Here is a 23,082-nt window from a genome sequence, read left to right as displayed (position 1 = left end):
AACCAGCAACTCTGCTTCAGATGGAACAGTTGGTGAGGCTCCCCATGAGGCCTGAGGTCAGGGCCTGATTTGGTCAGCAGGGCAGAGGATTTTGACCTTGTATGAGCTATTCTTGTGGTAATGGACTCGAGACTCGGTAGCTTGTTTACGAAGAATTGCGTTTTGCTGGAAACTTAGCGGGTGGCTATTTGTTCGAAATCACTCCACGAGACACTCATGCACAGTACACTTAAGATCTAACAGTCTTGGAGAACTTTTGGAGTCTTGTGCGAGTTAAGATTGTCTAAAGTGCTTCCATCGTTTCACGTCATCCAATATCAATTCGATTATAAGACCATCTGTTGAGGGACCTTTTGTTCCCTTTGTCCATGAAAATGTTTTTCTGTGGCTTTGTTTCTTGTGTCGCTATTGCTTGCAGAAAGTAAAATGGGGATCAAATGCCTAAAACTTTTTCATACATAGTTTAAAGACGATTGCTTTCAGGTTATCGCCCATTTAGCGGCATTATTTCCAACAGAAGAATTTTAAAATATAGAAAAGGAACCGTTTAACTGGCATCAACAAGGGCTGAATGATTGCGTCAGTCTCCATGCCTGCACCATGTTGACAAATACTCTGAAGAGTTTCTTTCTGTCCCTTCATTTCTTTCTCCCATGGTTTAGCTAGAACACTGATGTCCAAGGGCTAGCAACTAAGTGCTACATTAAGCAGCACAATGTCCCCGTCTTTCTGCCTTCAATCCTCTCTTCCCTACATCAGTATCACACGGTAGAAGGGGTTAGTCAAGTGTGCATTGTCAACATTTAAGTGACCTTTGTTTGTAAGCAAACCCCCCCCCCCCCCCGTTGAGCTAGCTCCCTTTAGAGCTCCTTTGTGAAGCCGAGGGGTTTTGCTTGTTTTTTTGTTTTTAATTAAAGTAATCTTTCTTTCTCTGTTCTGTTCCCCAGCAACATAGCAGAGGCTCTCGTAAGTAAAGGCCTTGCCACAGTCATCAGATACAGACAAGATGATGACCAGCGCTCCTCCCACTATGACGAACTGCTTGCCGCAGAGGCACGGTGAGGAACACACGCTCCTTCACACAAAGCACTCTCCGTCTACCTTTTACTTGAACTTAACGCTGCTGTGCACGTGGCATGAAGGGGGGCTGGGGGGTCTTTGAAATGATTAATTCTCAGAAATACACGTTTTTTGCTTCAAACGAAACATGCTTGTGACGCACATGTGTGCACTCTCTCTTTTGACCTTGAGAGATTTTGCTTTTGTGAAATGTAGGAGACTAAAAAAAATGACCTTGAGGCTTTTTTCCTCCTTCAGTTTTCTTTTGAATTTGCTGTTAAATGCTGCACTGCAAAGGTGAAGTAATTCAATTTCTCAGAGTGTATTTAACGTCACCACCGTCATAAGTTCCAGCGTGTCACAGCTATTGCTGCTTTTTCCTGCAGAAACATGTCATTACCCTCACATATTGAATCATGCATGCATTTTTGCCCTTTCCTTTTTTATTTTACATGCCAAGGGACATAAACACACGTCTTCCCATGTGCTAGACATTAAATCAGAGGCTCTTTACACAGGGCCTAAGAATAATTATATGGAGATGCTGAGGAGAGATTTAGTACAGGCTTTATTACTCTGCCACAGATTAGGATCTGCTTGCTATAGGTAGAGCAAATGCAGCCACAGCCTCTTGGTTTAACTCTTTCTCCTCTTTCTTTCGTGTGTCACTGCCCAGTTGCCCTGTTTTTCTCCTTTCTCACCTGATTCCTGCTTTCCTTCTTCCTTTGCGCATTTTGTCCTTATTTCTGCACCTTAGCTAGTTTTGTCCTTCTTTGGTCTAGCTCTCCTCTTTTCCCATTTCCTTTTCTCTCTACCCCTTCTCTTTTTCTTCTTCTCTCCCTTTCTCTCTGTCCCTGGTGGGGTTCTATTAGAGTTGATGGGAGGTTTCTTTCTGTGGCCTTGACTTTATTTTTAGTTTCCACTGCACAAGGCTAGTGGCCCAGAGCCTTCAAAGGAACCTCCTCCTGGCTGTTAAATGCACATGTATACATGCTCATATGAATGTACACAGTCAATCCTTAAAGGCAGTGCTTTTGCATCCCAGTGACCCAGTTGTGGCATGTTCGCCCCCACTTCGCAGTTGCAGCCTCAGGCCATCTTCATTTTATTTGTCCCTGGAGCTGTGGTAACCATCACTAAAAACTGCTAGCTGACTCTCTATAAAAGCATCTCTCAATTTCTCCTCATTTTCGCTGGTATAACTGTAATTTTTCTTCCATTATTATTCTTCTGCCATCATTTTGACTTTTCATCTCAAACATATAGATTATCTGGCTGAGAAGAGGAAAAAAATCCTCCCACTAGTGCTTTCAGTTGTGCTGTAATGGCAGTTCAGGGAAAGAAAACTGAATGAATTTATATTCTACTTCTACAAATCCACAGTAGTTCTCCATGTATCTACAGTGATGACAAAGAAAGAGCTTTTGTTTCTCCAGGTCTAATAAACCTCCAGTCTTATGCTTTTTCCATCTAATAAAGCCATTGAGCTATGCTTGAGAGACATGTGTTTATAGCTTAACCCTTTTACTGCAGGGCCATCAAAAATGGGAAAGGGCTGCACAGCAAGAAGGAGGTTCCCATCCACAGAGTGGCTGACATCTCTGGGGTGAGTATGTTTTTGTGTATAAATGGATACAGATTGGCAGATTCTGTGTAAAGCGGAATAAAAATGTATGTACGCTGATTAACATGTAGTCATGCAGACTCATTTGCATACAACCTGAAGATACATCAGGCCAGTGATTCTCAGAAGACGCTCTCTAATCCTTGACTCACCCCTATAAGTGTCCTCTAAAAATATGCAGCATCATTAATAGAATCATCAGCGAGACTTGGTCCTAGTTTGTTTACGTGTGCCCAGGGGCTTGATAGAGGCATCGTTTGGCTAATGAAGCCTGATTGAGAGTGCTTACCAAATGAGCATCAGTGTGAGGAAAAGTATTTCAGTAACAAGTGATGGGTGATTGGTGCACTTTCCCCCCCCTGTTTTTCTTTTCTTTTTAAAAATCATGCATTTTTCCTCGCAGTTTTTCAAATTTTTATCATCACGTCTTTCTGTCTTCTGTTCACCCTGTCGTCGCTGTCGCGCTCACTTTAATATAAAAATAGATTTTTTGTATTTTATTCATTAAAGATATGTAGTTTTATTTATGTGGAGTTTATGGCAATCATCCTTTCATTTATGATTGTGTTTGTCCGATTGCTTTTAAGTACAGGATTCAGACTGTGCAAAAATGGCTGTAATTGAAAGGGTTAATTCTTCTTTTTGTTAAACCCTTTTAATTAAAGCTGAAAGCAATCACATTTTGATTGCCTCATTTGAAACCCATTGTGTGTATAGAAGCAAAATTCTTAACACTGTGCTTGTTGACTCCCCGTCTCTTATAGATTTTGACAAGACACTTAACAAGTGGAAACTGAACTTCAGAAACATTAACACCTCATTGTCTCTCTCACTATTGTAGTACTCTTGTTTGCTCCGGAGAGACATTTTGTTAAATTAATTAGTCTGTATTTCTTTTCTTTTTTTTCTTACTCATAGATTCTGTATTTTTATTCTTGGACTCTAGAGTAGCTTTGCATGATTCACAGTTCAAAATCATGCCTATTTATCTTATAATGGGCTGTGATGCAGTTACCCAGTTTATTCTGTATCTGCAGACAACTGTGTTTATATAGATTTGGCCAGACACACTCATTGGACACTTCAAGTTCACTTGCTAATGCCCGGTTGTATCCTTCTTTATCTTCAGAACTACCTTCACTCTTTGGCGCAGATTCAACAAGATGTTAGAAGCGTTCCTCTGAAATTTTGGTTCATTTTCACATGATGGAATATCACAGTTGGTGCAGATTTGTTCGCCACATCCTGGAGGTTCTCTCTTGGTGGCTGTGGAGGTCATTATCATGTTCAAGAAACCAGTTTGAGATGATTTGAGCCTTGTCGCTTGATCCATTATCTTGCTGGGAGCAGCCATCAGGAGATGGGAACACTGTAGTCATAAAAGATAATAAAGGGACCAAAGTGTGCCCAAAATTCTATTCATAGAATAGCAGCCTGAACCACTGATACAGGGTAGGAGGGATCTATGCTTTCATGTTGTTTACACCAAATTCTCCCCTCCTGTTGCCTGAATCGCACAATAGGCAATCAAGACTTACCGAGCCAAGTAACTTTTCACCCCCCCAATCTTCTGTTTAGTGAGCCAGTGCAAATTGTAGCTTCAGTTACCTGTTCATAGCTGTCAGGAGCTGCCAGTGTGGTCGTCTGCTGCTGTAGCCCAACTGCTTGTATTGTCTCTTCAGATATTCTCTTCTGCATACCTTAAATTAACGTTGGCTATTTAAATTACTGCTTTCACATGGAAGCTTTTTAAACCCCAAAGGTAGCTGTGCAGTAAAATCCCAGTAGATCAGAAGTTCTTGAATTACGCACACCAGCCCGTCTCGTGACTTACATCAACTTTCATCCCCATTCAGTCACCTTCTCCTTGTTTACATAGCTAAATGAATTAAGTTGCCGCCATGTGATTGGCTGATTTAGATATTTGTGGCAACGAGCAGTAGTTAAAAAGCTATACCTAACCAAGTGGCCAGTGAGGGTATAAGCTCTGCTCTAATGATGCATTTGAACGAATCATTAAAGCTCTTTAACGCCAACTGGACTTCAGAGTCTGGCTAATAAGTCATTAATATGTGGCTGTGTATAAGTGCTCTCAGATGTTTTGCTCTTCTACGTTGTCATCATTGTAGGCTCCCTGTCTCATTGTGTCAGCAGCACAAATAAATTACCGGCAGTCCCTGTAAAAATAATTATGACAGGGAATTGTTGTGCTGACTGAGCAGCTCTTACATTTCATCTGGGAGGTTTAATGCAATTCCTGCTTATAAACCTCCACCCAACTTAACTGGCTAAACTGACCACATTTAATATGTGGCAATGACTTGGAAGTGGTTGCACGGGGAGGTGCTCAATAATTAACTATAACAGTAGTAAGAAAATTATTATAGGCCACACAGAGAATTGCACATCACACTTGTTAAATTCTGTCCCATTAAGCCCACAAAGGTCGTAGCCGTCCTTGCATTTTTAGCGCGATTGTGCTCCATCATGTGTTTATGTGTGACATGCACATGAGTGCTGTGCAGAGCCCCTCTATAGCATTTCTGTCACTTTCAAATAAGAGATGCATGATTTGCAGCACCAGCTAGGATTGATGCCAGTGGGCGTGAGCGCACGCGCGTGCATGCACATGCACAGTTGTTTGGCTAGGCTAATGTAATGAGCATTCTAATAAAAGGACCAAAATAGCAACATTGCAACTCCACACCTCAGCATCCATCCACTTTCTTCACGCTGTTTTTTTTTTTTTTTTTCTTTTTAATTTGGTATACGCCTACATGCAACTGCGGACATACACGGGCACCCTCACACACACAAGCACTCACACACTTCTTACACGCTTCTATACGTCAGCATCCTTTGGTGGTACAGGTTTACTGAAAGGGATTATGTACATTGAGTGGGATGCAGTCACAAATAGAGCAAGGATGGGTTTATAAATGTATTGTGTAGGAGATGTACAGAGGTAGTGGGAGGAGAGTAGATACAGCACTTGACTCACCTCATGCCTTTAAAGGTTGCATAATGAGGTCCTCTCCTTTCCCATGTCTCTTCATTTCTTTCTTTCTTTTTCGGAACCAAGTTAGACTGCACAGCCCACACACCGCAGGTGCTGTAAATGTGTGTACGAGCAAGCGTGCAGTTCTGACGTCTCCCACCGAGGGGGTTATTTTGGATTGCAGTGGGTGCAGTTCAGGTGGTACATCTTATGACTGAAGCACATACCCTTTACTCGAATACTCAAAAACCCCGGTGACGCGCGTTGCATGGTTTTTCTCGTCCGTCTTTTCTGTTGCTGCTTTATGTCTAGTGTAGCATTCTCTAAAAAAGGAACGGGATTATTGATATTTGTGGTTTTGAACCGCTCTGACCCTCGCATAAACTCGCAATAACAGTGGGAGAACACATGTTTTCGCTCTGACTTTACTCGTTTTAGCTCCGTCCTTTCCTCTGAGGCTTCGTGCCTACTCCCATGTCCACACTGCCACACACTGGGCAGTGACTCACTGGTCTGTTGTGCCTACATGCTCATGCCTGGAGTAGACGCATATTAAATATTTTTTTTTTTATCGTTTACAAATCTTCCGCCGCCACTACATCACTGAACCGCTTCAATACACATGATTTGGCTCTGCTTGTAATTTTGGCCCAAGCACACCACTAAGCTAGTGACTCACCCTTGAGAACAGAGACTGAAACGGGAAAAGAGAGTATTTTTTATTTATTTATTTTTTTAATTGGGTGGATCTGATCGACGTGTAAAAATATCTGAATTAAGCACACACATTATGTTGTCTATTAACCTATTTACGCTGTGTCTTGTCTACATAGCTATTTCAAATTTGAAATGTTTTGGTTTTTTTATTCCTTCTCAAAAAGTCCAGCTGTGACTTAAATTGACGATGCCATTTCTCTTTCTTTCTTTGCTGGTCAGGAGACACAGAAAGCCAAGCAGTTCCTGCCCTTCCTGCAGAGGGCTGGCCGGTCAGAGGCTGTGGTAGAATACGTCTTCAGCGGCTCGCGCTTAAAGCTGTACATGCCAAAAGAAACCTGCCTCATCACATTCCTCCTTGCCGGTGGGTATCTTTTACCTTTCTGCCGTGAAGGTCATTTAATTTTGTGTCATCTAATTGAGTCACATCTGGGTCTTGGTGGGTATTAGTTTCTTCTATGATAAAATTCCTCACCATGTCTTTCAGTAACAGAGAAGAATTATTTTCATTTAGATTGCAGCCAGTGCAGATAGTCAGCGTCACATTAGGACACCGGATGATGCAGGGGGCAAAGGTTTAGGCTCTTCCCACTCCTCTCAGCAGCCAACCTTGAGAGGGCACAGAGGTAGCTGGGTGTGTTCCAGCCCCAGCCCACCATCTTTCAGAACACCAGTGTTGGCGTGAAACATGTGCCCCCTTTAGCCTCGCCTCCCCCCTTCTGGTGTTCTGCCAAGTTTGAAATGGACTCCCTCTCTGCTCTCCACTTGGTAGTAATCTTCATTAGAAACTGGCTACTGTTTCAAGATGAAGTGAGGTTTAAACTCCAGGTTTTTAGTGCTACACTTTATAATTTCTTCCGTGCTTCAAGTACAAAACACGCCTTTTTGTTGTCCTCTTTTACCTTAAGTATGTGGCAAGGTATGTTGTGAAAACTGCAGTATATGTTCACAGTTAGAAAAAAAGAAGAAGTGGTAAACGAAGAATAAACTAACCTGAAAAGCAGCAACACAGAGAAGAATCGAAAATAAATAAACTGCTGCTGCAGTTGCTTCATTGACTGATTAATCCCAATATATGAAACTAAACTATATACAGAAGAGTGACCAAGGGGAGAAAAACAGAGAATTTTGCTGGTTCTTTCTGCTAACATGTAAGGATGTGGCGGATTTCTTTGCAAATATCACAAATCAGATAATAAAAGTAAAAATACATGTGAAAAATATCCCACAGCTATCCCACAAATATCGCTATTGTTTGACATTTTATAGAGAATAAAATTCAGAGATTAATCTCACGTGTCCTACCTTTTGTAGACCTTTATATTATTTTCAGTGAGAACAGCAGATGCAGATGGGATGAAATAGGGACTGCTTGATAGCAGGTCCAGTCATTTATTTCAGTTCCCCGACGGTGTTGACAGTTGGTGCTAGTAATAAAAACACAGAGACTGTATCTCTAGCAGCCACCAATGATTTGTGCATCCTTCCAGATCATGGGTGGTAGCAAGAAGGCTTACCCTTTACACAGATAATGCTCTTTTTGCAATCAAACTGTGTTTCAGTCCATCTTCATTTCAGGCAGACATTTACTCGCTAAACAGTTCCTCTTCATTTCCAGTAGAACAAACACAATATATTTCTGTCAAGACAGCCAGATTCAGTTTAATTATGCGTGGCTGACTTGTTGATGCATTCATTAATTTTGTAATTTTGTGTCTGATTGTCTTGCGATCCACTGATGGCTTTTTAAATTGCATTGTTCTGTCCACTGCCTGCACCAGGATACATGTAAATGACCCCATCAAAAGAAGCCATCTGTACACAGGACCGTGTGTTTGTTGTTTTGGTCTTGCTTTTCTCGCTAGCTAAATGCCCATAATGTAAACTCAGACTGATGTTTACATGGTATACTTTTGAAATGATTTTATTCAATCAAAGATTATTAGAAAATCTTAGGAACTGCATTAGTGCTGATGGGCACTGAGCTGACTTGATTAAAGCTGTTCCCAGAAGATGACCCATGATGTCTTTAATACACACATTTGGTTGGATTAACCCTGATTGATAAAAATGATTCATTTCCCTGCCTAGTTAATGTATTTAGCTCCTCTTTCATTTAGTCCTCTGCATGAATTCAAGAGCTTACATGTGTACTTATTCTTGTTGTCTCATTTCTATTCTGTTTCTTCTATTTCATATTATTTTTCTCCTCATCTTTAATGGTGGGCACCAGTTCCTTTCATCTATGTTGTGCATGGTTTTCTTTATGCGATAACAAATTTTAAACAGTTAGCCATACATGAAATGAAGCCCCACAGCACAAAGGACACCTTATTATCGCAGTACCTTTTAATCTCCAAGTGCGTCATATCTCTTTCCTCTTTCTCTTTCCTGTCAAAGTTATCTTGCAATGTTTTATTCGCACATCTGCACCAAGGGCTGTGGAAAATGACACGCACAATAAATTGGCTGCCCTCAAGCCTGTCGTGTTTATCTGTGTATGAAACTGCAGGGGCCCTTTGGACCTTTTTTCTTCAGGCTATTGCATATTTGTGACGGAAAATAAAATTTTCAGAGGAAATCTTTATTCATTTTTCCAATATGTTCAGCTAGTTTGAAAGGACTTACCGTTAATGTATGTCACGTAAGAGTCGTTCATAAAAGGAGATAATTGTATACATGACAAAAGCCTTTCTGGCACTAATTTGTGCAGATTTAATATTTATATTTTAAAGCTGTGCGATTGGAAGTTGTAACTTGATATCGAAATTTAAGCTCCTATTTATGCTGCATGGTACATATGTGATGTGTCGGAACAGTTACTCTAAGCCTTTATAGTCTATTATGTCTCATTACCATAACCATAAAGTTTTACAGCTGTGTCATTTTATGCTTTCGTAGGGTTAAGTATCATCATTACTCATCACCCCATTAATTATGGATAAAAGGTTAAAGTATGTTTTCTATATGCAGAGTCCCCTTGTTTAGTAATTTGCTCCGAGTGCTATGTAAATATTCACTACATGCAGATAAAAAGGAAATCATTCAAAGGATGCTGCTTTTAAAACCTGCCCTGCATTAGTCATCTGTTTCATTAGCTGCATTTTCTTCATACTGTATTCATCAAGGCCAAATTTTTATTCTTTAACAGTGTTGTGGGAGGGCATTTAAGAACAAAGTGTTTACAGTAGCACTGCAAATGAAATCATCCCAAGGCAGTAAGTGATGTAACGCCGCAATTCAATATTACAATACCAAAACACAATTTAAGATCTCCCGGCCTGCTTAGCCAGCAGCATTTTTATTCTTTTGTTTTAGCCATACTTATTTGTCCCGGTTTAACACAGAACCCTGCTGACTACTGCAAGGAAATTGGTTCTCCAGCGAGGTGCCTCAAAAGGCCCGGTGTCTCCTTCCTTTTCCAGAGTTTTCCTTGATGTAGAAAGACAGTTGAGGAAAGAAAGTACAGCAGCAAGTGAAGCCCATGCTTCAAACAAGACCGGAGGTGTGCTTCAGGGGTAGTTCCCCTTTAGTCTCCTGAAGCACTTTGCCTTACTTTTCTTCTTCTTTCACTCTCTGGCTGGGCACTGTCACTCCAATATGTAAGTTTGATAAAGGGTAAAGGAGTCATCCAGTTTCTAAGAGATGGGGGTACTGTATAGGAAAGGGATTTAAGGGTGTGGTGAGGGGGTCTCGATGGATGATGAAAGGAAGAGCAGAAGTAAGATGTGGAGGCTGGAAGGACATGGAGGTTAACAAAAAGGGGATACGGTAAAAAGGAGACATAAAAAAGCAATTCATGTAAGGTGAATGGGAGTAAAAGATGGTTTAAACAAAGGTGGACAAAGTGGTGAAAAGGATGTAAAAGTTCATTGTCTTCAGTGGATTTCAGAGTTTGAGTTCAGAGCAGGTGAAGTGCACTTCCAGAGTTACTTGTTGTAAAGTTATGAGCAGCAGACTGTCAAAAAGATGAACCAGCGATCAGACGGGCACAAAGATTTCCAGTGTCAGCAAGGAACATTAGCCATCACACAGTGTTTGGTTTAGTGCAGACAAAGACTGCCCTAAACACCCGTGTGTTGGTGGTACACTTTAGGCATTGTCTGAGGGCAGATTTATAAAAATAAATAAAAACAGAAAAATAAATGAGGTAGAAAATTTCAAGACACACTATCTTAAAATGTGAAAAAAAAAAAAGAAACATAATCCCAACATAGTCAGGAGAGTATGCACAATAAAATGCTGTTGTGCCCTTCAGTAGAACCCAACCGATATATTGGCTAATATTAGCTACTTGCCAGTATGTTGGTATCAGCATTTCTAGCGACACATAAATTAAAAAGGAAAAAACCAAAGAAGATATGGAAGAAACACTCTTTAACCTGGTTATCAGCATGAAACAGTGATTTTCCTGATGTTGCATCACATGCTTGAAATATCACAAAAGCAACAGCATTGTCACATCATCTTAGTAAGATTCATGAAAAGCTATAACATTTTAGTGAAACCAATTTGTGTATCTGATAAGGAAAGAAAAGATCAGCTAATATGTCTATATATTTTTAAATCACCAAATATTGGTATCAATTTTAACAATGCAGCAGTGATCAGGCTTTACTATGGATCAGGTAGATGGCTGCCCTTCCCTGAGCCTGGTTCTGCAGGAGGTTTCTTCTTATTAAAAGGGAGTTTTTTTCCTTCCAACTGTTGCTAAATGCTTGCTCAGAGGGGGTTGTTTGATTGTAGGGCTGTTCTCTGTACTAAGGTAGGGTCTCCACCTTACAATATAAAGCATCTTGAGGCGACTGCTATTGTGAATCAGCGCTTTATAAATAGAACTGTATTGATCTGAAGGCCCCGAAAACACAGATAAAGACACTTTCTGCTATGGAAGCATGGTGGTGCAAACATGCTATGAAGAAGACCCTCTGTCTGTAAATGGAGGGACAACATTGTTTATTGTACACAAACAAATATAAAATATAATTATACATACTAAATTTCCTAAATCCTAACTGATCCATGCAAAATGCAATGTGTGCTCTAGAGGAACGGCTCTAACACTGCCTAAGCTTTGTCTGAGGTAATGAGGCCTTACATTTGAAAGCCGTGGTGAGATGATGGTGAGGCGGAAAGACGGATTCAGAGGATGAAAGAGAGTCAAACAATCCAAAGATTTTCCCTAATAGCACGCTCTCGTGATCTTACCATCAGCTGCCTGCACTCTGTGGCTTGGCCACCTGTGTGTTTACCCTCAGGTAAACTTTGGCTTGGCTTTTTTGCATCAACGGAAGTGAAGGATGAGGTGGACATATTCAAATAGGAGAATTTTACCTTATAGTTGCACACGGGGACGGACAGCAAGGATTAATGAGATGATAAAAGGGGTTATTGAGGAAAGGATTTTAGAGCTGAATTCACACACACGCTTAGGCATGAACCTCCTAGTTGTTTGTTTGCCTGTTGCAAGGCTAATTATAACCTGCCAAGAGCCTGTCAAAAATTAAGAATTAGTGACTTCATAAAATAAAACGATAGACAGTAATAGCATTCATACTGAGCTGCCTTTATCTTTTAAGCATCCATTTATACCTGCAGACATGCCAAAAACAGTACATCTGGCAGGGTATGTGTAAAAAGTCGAAGGCTAATCAGCATGCCGGTTACCAGCTTAGGGATTTGTGGCGTGTTATTTGTTTGCATAAACTGCATGATGACACTAGTGCATGACAGCCACGAGAGGCACATGTCTTTAGGAAGATACTTGTCATTTTTCATCATTACCAATGGAAGAGAAGTTGATCCACCACTGTGATCTCTAGTCACCTGAAAGCTCACCGAATTCCACAGTAAAGTTTTTGGGAGGAATTTTAACTAGGTTACTAGATGCTGGCAGTGTACATAATATTTGTCACTTATATATCCAGATTGGTTCTTTTAGGTGAGCTGTAATGATTTGGAAATAATAATTATTCTTTTAAGTGTTCATATTAAACAAATACGCAGCTAAAGTTTGACATTTTTGAAATTACGTTAATCTTGTTGTTGTTGTACGCTGTACGACAGGATCACTATTACCTTCATGTCTTCCTGTGAAGAATGAGATTGGTTCAAGGTCGTTAGCTTGGTTTATAACAAAGATTTAAAGCAGGGTAAATGCTTAGCTTTATATAAAAGATAGATGTAGCCACTGTGACCCTCACATTTGTTTTTATCCTGTTTTTGAGTCTTTAAGTGTGACATTTTGACAGTGTTCAGCTTGTTTGTTTGTTTTTTTTAAGCATGACGATGAGGAAGGTTTGGATGTGAAGCAAAGGAAACTGATCACTCATAAGTTACTTTAATCCTTTACAAAGCTGCCAAATCCATTTTGCTGTAGTTAGGATAATAGTTTTTTTTTTTTAAGTAAGTTATTCTATAGTGAATATGAATTTAAACTAGAGACTGAGACTATAAACTCAGTAGGGTGGGTTTTTACTGAGGTAATGCATCAGGAGAGAAGTAGTCATTTTCTCTGTACTGTGCAAAAGTCTTGAGCCTCACGTCATTTCTTTGTATTTTGCTAGGAAAATGGAAAAGAGATAGAAATAAAGTATAGAAGTATAAGTTCTAACAAACTGGAAAGTCAATATTTGGTAAGACCACCTTGACATCTTAAAGTCTCTTAGGCAGGCTTTCTTGTAATTTAAGTAGTCTTTAGGACGGATTTACAAGGCTTTTTGAAGGATATGCAACTCTTCTTTGGATGTTTGCTGCCTTTTGATTCCACACTGCTTTAACATTGTTAAGGTCCAGGGTGGGGAGGTCAATCCATGACTATTACATTGTCCAGGTTTGCTTTCACTGCATCGGCAGCAAGTTAAAAATTTGAAAATTAAATCATTGCCAATTAGGCCCTTTCCAGACATTTGACTGAACTTTTATGCATTCCTAATTCTATTCTAAGCCCCAAACCGCGACAGAGCCTCCACCATGTTTACCAGATGGCATTTGACCCTCACTTTTGTACTTCTCTCCTGATGTTGTCCATACTTACTGATGGCTATTTGGACCAAAAATGTTTACATTTGGATTAATCACTCCACAAGATCGATTGCCACCGATTTTCAGTTCCGTCCTTGTGTAATTTGGCACTCCTCAGCCTTTTTTCTCCCTGCTTTCTTTCGTTGAGATTGGCTTCTTGACAGACACCCTTCAGAACATTTCTGATGATGCTTCAACAAACAGCAGATAAACAGACAGGTCCTGTGTCAGGTTTTTTCCCTGTTTCTTAAAGCCATGACTTTCAGATGCTGCTCATCTGCTGTAAAGCCTGGAGAACTGTTGCTCAAAACCACTTTACAAAATACACAAAAGTCTGTTTACAGTTTATTTTGCTTTTAATGATTCGATCTAAACCATAAACAATCTGCCTTTAATTCAAGCTCTATCTTTAATCTGGCTATTTTAAACTAGTGCAGCGGCCCCTTGGAAAGAATACAGGTTCAAAGCACTTGAGCAGTGGATTCATTTTTCAGATCTACAGTCTGTGGTTGTATTTTGTTTAGTATGCACAGCCCACACAGCAACACAAACATATGTTGAAGTTTTAATATCTTGGCTTTAATGTAAGCGACTCGTGATTTTTATTTTTATTTTTTCTTCTTCTTCTTCTCTGAAATGACAGTGGGCACAGAGAGTACTGTTAATGCTTAAACGAATGAGATTGTCATCTTTCTTGGTTGTACGACAAACAGTTGTCAAGAGAAAGCTGAAGTGGTTTAGCTTGCGTGTGTACGTTTCTGCCACAAGGTTAGAAGATTGACTTTGGTTCCATACATCTTATGTGCGAGCCCTTTTTATCGATTTATAGCAGAACGTATAGAAACAGTTGCGCCTCGTGTGGAGAATGATTGTGGCAGAGAATGATGGAGAATTTGTGAGGACCTGTCTGGATGGAGGGATAGTGTTTTGGTGCGAGGCAAAGGAGCTTAAAGCGTGTGTGTGTGTGTGTGTGTGTGTGTGTGTGTGTGTGTGTGTGTGTATATATGACTAAGCAGGAAAGGTGTTTTTAGCTAAGGGGGCAGGCAGTATTTCATCAGTCATGTTGCTCACCCCAAATCACAGATTAAAAACATCTTCACCACAGGGCCACCCCACCCGTCTCTGAGCCTGAGCTCTGCAGAAGGGAAGGAGGAGGAAGCGAGGCGGGGGGTGGGGTGGGCAGGGATTGGGGGTGATACAAAACCACAGCATTACTAAATGAAACTGCTGATAGCTTGTCATCTTTTACGAGTCGAGTTGCAGCATTTGGAAACGACAAATTAATTCTTTAATCTGCTCATTCGATTGTGCGTTAATTTGTTCCAAAATGAACCAGTCATTCATTACTAACAGTCCTTCCAGATCTGTCTCTAAAGTCTGGCTGAGACATTTAAAAATGCAAAATCCAATGCCCGTGTCTTACACATCAAATCTAATGATTGATGGTGGATTGACAAGTAGGCAGGCACTGCAGGCAATAATGAGGAGCAGCTGTACAGCAGAATCTGTGTGTGTGTGTGTGTGTGTGTGTGTGTGTGTGTGTGTGTGTGTGTGTGTGTGTGTGTGTGTGTGTGTGTGTGTGTGTGTGTGTGTGTGTGTGTGTGTTGTTGTTTTTTTTTTGCTTTCGTATATAGTGTGATGTCAGGACGATCAGTGTATGTCTTGTTTGTCTCGGAGATAAGATGGATATCCTGCAGTTTGACCTAGATGTTTATCGGGGTGTCAGGCGTGAGTTATGTATCGTGGCGCAGGTTAAAATTGGCTATGCTAAGTGACTCCCTGGTTCGGTCTAAATGCTGCAGGGAGGAGACTACAGTATGTGTGAGTAAGTCGCAGGATATTGAGTGCAGTTAGGTCATTTGAGGGGACAATGCAGTGTGTATTTGTTTGCAGATACGTCTGACTCGATTAGGGGGACTTCTCATTCAGGATGCATGATTAGTGTTTAAGAAATTCTAGCTACTTGTTAGAGGTTTGCTTTTCTTTGAGTATTAATGTTTTTTAAGCTCTTTAGTTGGTTTGAAATCGTCTTCCCTGCATGCCTGGAAATTCCTTGTACTTTGTGTACTTATACAATTAAACCAGACTTCTTTGTCTGTTACATTAATGTTTCGTCTTTTCTGTGGATTATGCTAGGGGGGTGGGGGTAAAACCCTACATTTCCAGCCCTTATCATAGCTTCGGCCAATTCGAGCAGAAACTCAAATATCTCTCCCTCTCCAATTATTTCATATACCAATTTTTGCTAACGGCTTGCAGTATTTGCAAGCTGTTAACAACCTTTCCTCTTGTCTTTCTCCCCCCCCCCCCCCCCCCCCCCTCGGCATCCCTTACCTCTCCTCCTGTCTTTGTTCAGGCAGTGTTGTAGCTACAGTGTCCCTTGTGGAAGTCCTGTCCTGGTCCACTTCTATAAATACTTTCAAATGATCTTGGCCATCAGTGTCTCCTACTCCTACTCCTTCTCTCTGTTTTACTGGAGGCTTTATTTTCTTTATGTTCTTGTTAATGTTTGAAAATAGACAAATACTTTGGAGAATATGCACAACAACTATGATACTACTGAACTATTGTATGCTATAATTTAAAAAAAAAAACCCAGATGTTTCTTAATTTTAAATATATTTATTGTTAGTCTTTGGCATTTCATAGCTTTAAACTGTCTGACAGTCAAGTATATTGTAATTTAAACATCATGACCTTGAATTACTCAGGAACATGATATTTGAGCTGCAGTGAAACGATGCAAACTTCACTGTAAAAGAGAAATTCTCACGTGTCTGTTTGGCTTTAAAGCTAGCTGTTGGACACTTTAAGTCTTGCAGAAGGTTGACTCAACAGTTCTTCGTAACCCTTGGGTGCTGACTGTCCTGTGGCCTCATTTTTGCCTTTCCTGGGCCATTTTCCCTTCCCTGCCAGTGTGAATGCGCTGATGTCTTCTGTTCTTGTTCTCATAAATGGGACATGGTCACACAGGGAACAGAAAGTACTAAACAAAAAGATGAGATTAAAAAAAAGTCAGTTGGTCCTTCAGTCCAGTCTTTTTCTACTTCTATACATGAACAGTAATGTTAATCTTTTGGCAGTTAGAAAGTTTATAATGACTTCTTAGAAAGGACAAATAAATAAAATAACCTTATAAACTGCAGTAGCCAGTGTTTACACACTTTATAGGTTCATAGTGTCTTAGATTAATGACCCTGTAAACTAGGGATGTGCATTTCAAGTAACATCATTATTCTTTGAAGACTTAACACCCCTCTAATATAATTGGCCATAGTTGCGATAGACTTGCAGCATGCTATCTTAAGCTGGTGGAGTTCACGCTGGATGTAATTTTGTTCATTTTAAAAGCTGTTAAATGGCTCTCGCTGTGGCCCACACGTTTTATTGGTCTGGGGTCTGGTAGTTAGCAGAGAAACACATTCTTCTTTTTTTATTGTTAAACAGTAGTCCAAAAACAGCTTCTCTATGTGTTACCGCCACCTTTAAGTGGTAGAGGTAGGAAAAATATAAACTCACTGACCACTTTATTAGATAGAACTTTCTACCAGGTTGGATAATGTGAGCTTTGTGACGTGCTATGTTCAGGGTGTGTTGTGGTCTTAAAGGGATGGACATTATCAGCAACAATACTCATGCAGACCTTTACACCACCACCCTCAGTGGGAACTGATACAACACTAGATGGATTCATACGTTCATGTTGTTTATGCTTAATTCTGACCATCTGAATACTGCAGCAGAAATTAAGACTTACCAGACAAGCCAACATTTTTCCAATCTTGGTGAGACTGTTCTTATTCAGGAGTGGTCTTCTGCTGCTGCTGCAACAAGCTGGTCTTCTGCCTACCTTGGCTGTAACAAGTAGTTATTGCACTTACTTTTGTTTTCGTATAAGCTCAAAGCTATCCGTTGAAATACTCATACAAGCTAATCTGGCACCAACAACCATGTCACGTTCAAAGTCACTTAAATCCCCTTTCTTGACCGTGTCTGCATCAAGAAATACGTTAACTACATATTTATATTAACTAGCTTTTAAGCAGGTATACCTAATAAAGTAGCTGCTGATTGCATATTTAAAAACAAATAGTCTCTGAAATAATGCATTTTTGTATATATGAATTTGAAAACATTTATAAAAAAATGGATATAATAAATCTTTAAATTTGAAGGCTTTATTCACCGTATGCAATTCCTCCCTTAATCTAACACACATGAGCTTTTCTGTTCCATACACACTTTCCCCCCCTTCAGTTTTGCACACAATCTCAGCAGCATATACCTCTGCGAATCTCAAATGCCTCTTATAGAAATACATCATCATTCAGAAGTTCTCCAAGGGAACACAAGGAGACCATAAATAATACTTACGAGGACGAGGAGTGAGATTCAAATCCCAGGATAGTATTAGAGGGAGATGGCCAACGCTGAGCACTAAGTCACCAGGATTCCCTAGCACATCTGATTTTACTCTTCTGTCATGTATTTGTGAGTCCATCCTGAGGCAGTATATCTGTCACTCGAGTGAAGCTCATTAAATTAAACCTTGAGTCAAAGAGGGAAGAAAAGACCGTAGGAGAGAGCTGTTGCTTTATTAGCACAGCGCTCGAGGGTTGAACTCCCAACCGAATCTATCATTAGGCTACTCTGCATAAAACAATAGAGCACCAACCTGCTTGTTTTAGTGGTTAAGTGACACTAATTGCTTATTAATTGAAGTATTTGGAGAAAACTGGATGCAAACGAATACGAAAATAAATAAATAAAGCTGTTGTGTTTTTATATTCACCGTTTCCATTTGAATCTTCATCTGAAAGAGATTCCATGAGCGTTCACATCATCATGTATGAAAGGGAATAAAAGGAGGAGGAGGCGTCTCAGTCAATGAAACATATCTTCTCCAGTACAGGTTATACATGTATAATTCAGTATGTGAACCGAGCCTTTTTTTAAAAAATTTTTTTAAGATCCTCGCATACTCATGAACTGAAGGCCGTTTCTGGGGCACCTTTAAATACATAAATTCTCTGTTGCATGCATACATATCTTTTTAGTTTCATACTGGTTGATGTAGATATTCTACAGTACAAGCACCTTTATACCTGCTCTTTCCCTTCACCTCTGCTCTCAGGCTTATTCGTTCCCTTCTCTCTTCTATTTAAAAAAACAACAACAAAGAAGCCTTTGGAAATATAGTAAAGTTCATGTCATAGGATCCAAAGACAAAAATTTATTAGTGTAAATGTTTTTCTACAGAAGTGCTTCATGCACTCAGGTATGACCTCTGACAACCAATTATCCATTTAGCGCAGATCATAGTGCCGCTGGTTAATCTCTGTTTTTCCTCTGACGTGCATTTGTACAATTGAGCAGCCAAACAATTTTTGACCTTTTTAAGAGGGACGAGGAACGTGCTTAATGTGGTCTAAGCTGTCAGGAGCGGCTGGAAAATGTGGATGTAATTTGATGGGTTTTTCCTTCTTTTTTCCTCCAAATGATAATTTGACTCAGTCATGCCTTTTTAAAAAATTTTTATTTTATTGTTCTGGCTCTGCGAACCAAATAATGTTAAACCAATTTATGGCATCTTGCTGTTCTTTTGAGTAGCAGCTGTGCTCACCTTTAACTCCTGCAACTGTTTTGTCTTTGGCCAGGTATTGAATGTCCACGCAGTTCCCGGAATACGCCCGGAGGCGTGCAGGTGGCTGAACCCTTTAGTGACGAGGCCATGCTGTTCACCAAAGAGCTGGTGCTGCAAAGGGAGGTAAGCAATGAAGTGGAACATTTTGGCCCCAGTTCTTATTGTTTCAAAGCCCAGCTCCATGTTGGGCACTTTTGATATTCTGCTGTTCTGGCGCTTAACTTCCTCTGTTTCGCTCTCTTATTCACAGTCTGAGTTTCAGTATCCACTTTGCAGCATTTTAGTTTCACACTCACACTTTAGTTTTACTTTACTTTGAACATAAGATCATTTTGGTTCAGAGATGTGAGAAGAATGTGTGTTGTGCTTTAAACAGCAGATGGGAGAGCAGCTCTTTTAGCTGAATTCTGCTATCGAAAAATCCAAGTTTTTCCTTCCTTCTGTCAAACCTAATATGAAGGCAGTTTGTCCATAGATAGGGCCACTAGCTTTAATAAGCTGATTAAATTGTTTACTCCCAAATGAGCTTTATTACAGGTGCATTAAAGTGTTGGCAAATCTCAACAAGAATTTTGACAGAAGTGGACACAATCCCAATCCACTACCCTCAAAAGCACCTACACACACACACACACACACCATCCTCCAGTGCTTATTCCAGTTTACGGAAAACTCACCTGATAGTGGATCAGTGCTCCTGGGCTTTAGAAAACTCCATCCACTGTGTGCCTCTTCATTCACATGCTAATAGGTTTTTATAGGAGGCAGTGAACGGACCAAAGCCATGATGGAACTAGCTATAATCCTGCCACCACTTATCCAGGACACACACACACACACACACACACACACACACACACACACAGTCTCTCCTCTCTCTTTTTTTTTAAAAACTACTCCTCTCTATTCTTATCTCAGTCTTAAAGGGTTTTTTTTTTTTGCGTAGGGTGGCTAACGCCACTGTCCTCTGATGTTTAATTGTAATGAAAATGGAGCCAGTAGCCACCGTCACAGGTGGACCCGTGTGTGTGTTTGTATGCGTTTGAGAAACCTAGATTTTTCAGAATGCCTGGACTGTTGAAAAAGTGATGCAAACAACTGGGGAATTTGGTAACAGAAGCGCAGAAGTCGAGGAGCAAGTATATGATCTGAATTTTTATTGTTTTTACAGATGCATGTATGATTAAATCTACAAGAGGCACACGGTCTTCGGAGATTACGTTTTCTTTACAGATTAAATTAAAGTCCCCCTGGAATGAAAATAGAGTTTTTAACCTCGTTCACATATCCATATGCCCCCCCCCCCTTTTTTTTTAAAACTCCCCACATCTGAACATTTTTACCATCAAGCTGCAGTGCAGGTGTGCTGTTTTGGTGCTTTCCTGCACTCTCTGTCCAACCGTGTGTGTGTGTGTGTGTGTGCGCGCATCTGGTTCATTGACACCGTGGACATTTGTATGCCCAAATGATGCCAAAGTCAGCTGCCTATCAAAGCTGTTTTAAGACATGAAATGCTTATTTTGGTTGGGGAAGAAAAATTGACTTTGAGGATTTGCCATCATGTACATAACCTCATCCATCCATACATACAAGCTCGTGCACACACTCTGACACACATTTTCTCCCTTGCCAGTCATTGGTGGTGTCAGCAAGTTTTTCACAGGTAGGTGGGAGTTAGCAGGAAAGACCGAGCCATATAATGAGTCTCGAGCCCAGTGTGGGGGCCGGCTGTTTGGCTGGCTGCACCGACCTCCTGTTTGGGCTAACATGAACACAAACCCAGTCAAACTCTTGAGAGGGACACATTCAATTAGCTAACAATAGAGTTAAGCATTCACACATACGAAAGCTGTCACTTATTAGAAAGAAAGTTAGTAGATGATGAATCACTGAGTAGAAAAGTATTTTAATGACGCAGTCTCATGATGTCTCTTGAATACCTTGAGGGGAAAAAAATCGTTACATTTCGGTGAACAAATTGGCTCAAGTGCACATCTAGCTGTTAGAGAACACATGTGAGAGAAAGCTGGAATGAAGAGGTGACAGGAAATGGAGTCGCTTTATTGAGGCAAGTGAGTAGCTACAGAATTAAACCGATGATAGACAGAACGAAGAACTGGTCCTTGCCCTTGAATCCATCTTTTTCTCCATCTTTCCCATCCCTGCAGATCGCAGCGAGTCTAAATGAAACTGGTTATTAAGGTGTGTCTCACTCCAACGTGAATGTGGATCATTTGATTTCGTTAGCATGAGATTCTGCTGTTGGTTCATCTCTGAATAGCATCTGATTGCAGCGGCTTTTGAGGCTCCTCCTAAGGTGGCCTCACGTGAATACCATTTGATTTTGGGTCTCGGTGGCGCAGTCATTTGCATTCATAAAATATTTTTCCTGCTTACGCTGCTCGACAGCCAATTTTAGTTTTCTAGGGCTTTGTTGAGCTAACGATATGTTGACTCAGTGGCCACTACGTTCTCTCACTCCGACACCTCCGCTTTTTGCTCTAATTAGCTATTTCTTTCTCTTTGTGGCCTTGAAATTGAGTTTGGTTGCTGGAATGAGCACGCAGTGCTCTCTGTCTCTTTTTTTCTGTTGTACCACTCTTCTGGTCCCCTTTCAAGAAATAAAATAAATCCTTTCTTGTCTTCAGCGTCCAGTTTGAAATCTTTGCCTGACATTTGCTCCCAGCTTTTTCTCTGCTTAACGCCCATTTCCCTCTACCCCCTCCTTTCCTCAATTTATCTTTAAACTGCTACACGGCTATGTTTTAATTTCTCTTGATACAGACATGCATAATTAATGTGGCACCCAGTGAGGGGAGAGGCCTTGGCTTCCATCTTAGTCTATTTACCCCCTCACCACTACAACTACCGCTGCCACCATCGTCACAGATTTGCCTCTGTGTCTCTCAGTTGTTTTCTTTAAAAAAAAGAAAAAGATTTCTTGCGCTTTCTGATTCCCCTTGTTTAAAAAATAAAAATAAAAAGAAGACTTTTGTGTTTATCAGCTCTGTCTTCCTTTATCCCTCTCCCTTCCTCATACTCTGTGTAGTGTTAATCTCTGACAGACACTGCTCCCGTTCCCAGCGTGGGACCAAAACAGCAGCATAGAATTCTGAGCAGGGGCAAAAAAAAAAAATGCATCGGTAAACAGCACTCCCCAGACATTTCCTTTTTCTTTTCTGATGTCTTCCATTTAATTTGTCTCACCTCCCACCTTCCATTGACAAAAAAAAGGGAAAAAAGTCAATTCACGAGTCGCTGATTTTTCTTTGTTGTTTTTGCGTGGCATCTTCAAAAGCTCAACCTAACCAGGAGGCAGGGGAACGGAAGAATTTTACTGCATTGACGTTGGTTTTCTGGGATGACTCAGCTAGTCTTGGGATATATTTAGAGTTGTAGTGTTAATAAACAAGATATTAGTTAGTGAAATAATATTTGAACCATCTCGGTGGCTCATTAAAATGCTGCAGGCCCAGTGATCATTCCAGTGAGATGGCTGCCGTGTGATCATCTGCTTGATACATTAGATGATGCATTGTATTTTAAGGCTACTAGCTCTTAGGCTCTGAGGATTGAACCATTTGTTTCTGTTAAAACGCATCTACTTGTGTTCTTTTTTTCTTCTTCTTTTTATTTTATCTTTCAGTGTGTTTGGAGTAATCAACACAGAAAGGATCCCTGATTGGAACTGTTGGTGTTGCATAACTGCCTCACCAGGTGGGAGAGGAGGCAAGAATAAGACGGGAGGGGGGGTGCAGGGATGGCGTGTTTGAGCAGGGATAAGAGCAGGCTAAGTGGACAGTAATATGTGATGCTCTCTTCTGCCTACGTATACTGTCACTTCTATTGACCTCATTCAGTCTGGGTGTTCTCATCTAGTGTATACCGCTGACTGCCTACTCAATAACACTTACCTCTGTTTTGCATACATTTTAATAGCCTTTTCTCACATATATCAAGTTGAGAAAAACATGCACATTGACATAAAAAAGGTCCCTATCGTAGTGTGTAACCTCTCTG

General features: G+C 40.5%; 1 protein-coding gene across 1 annotated transcript in view; it reads left to right on the top strand.

Moving 5' to 3' along the window:
• snd1 (staphylococcal nuclease and tudor domain containing 1) overlaps nt 1–23,082 on the top strand; it is a 175,726-nt gene that overhangs the window by 41,603 nt on the left and 111,041 nt on the right. The window contains exons 13-16 of the mRNA XM_086269026.1: nt 948–1,058; nt 2,593–2,665; nt 6,618–6,759; nt 19,076–19,185. Of these exons, the coding sequence (XP_086125152.1) occupies nt 948–1,058; nt 2,593–2,665; nt 6,618–6,759; nt 19,076–19,185 (436 nt within the window). The remainder of the gene's footprint in view (nt 1–947; nt 1,059–2,592; nt 2,666–6,617; nt 6,760–19,075; nt 19,186–23,082) is intronic.

Source organism: Aulonocara sp. 'chitande type north' Nkhata Bay, linkage group LG17 (genome assembly GCF_057382095.1).
Source record: "Aulonocara sp. 'chitande type north' Nkhata Bay isolate Kocher_YH1m ecotype deep benthic linkage group LG17, A_spYH_male_GT1.1, whole genome shotgun sequence".
NCBI classification, from domain to species: domain Eukaryota; kingdom Metazoa; phylum Chordata; class Actinopteri; order Cichliformes; family Cichlidae; genus Aulonocara; species Aulonocara sp. 'chitande type north' Nkhata Bay.
The sequence above is the reverse complement of the archived record's forward strand: the minus strand, read 5'-3'. Positions and strand labels throughout refer to the sequence as shown.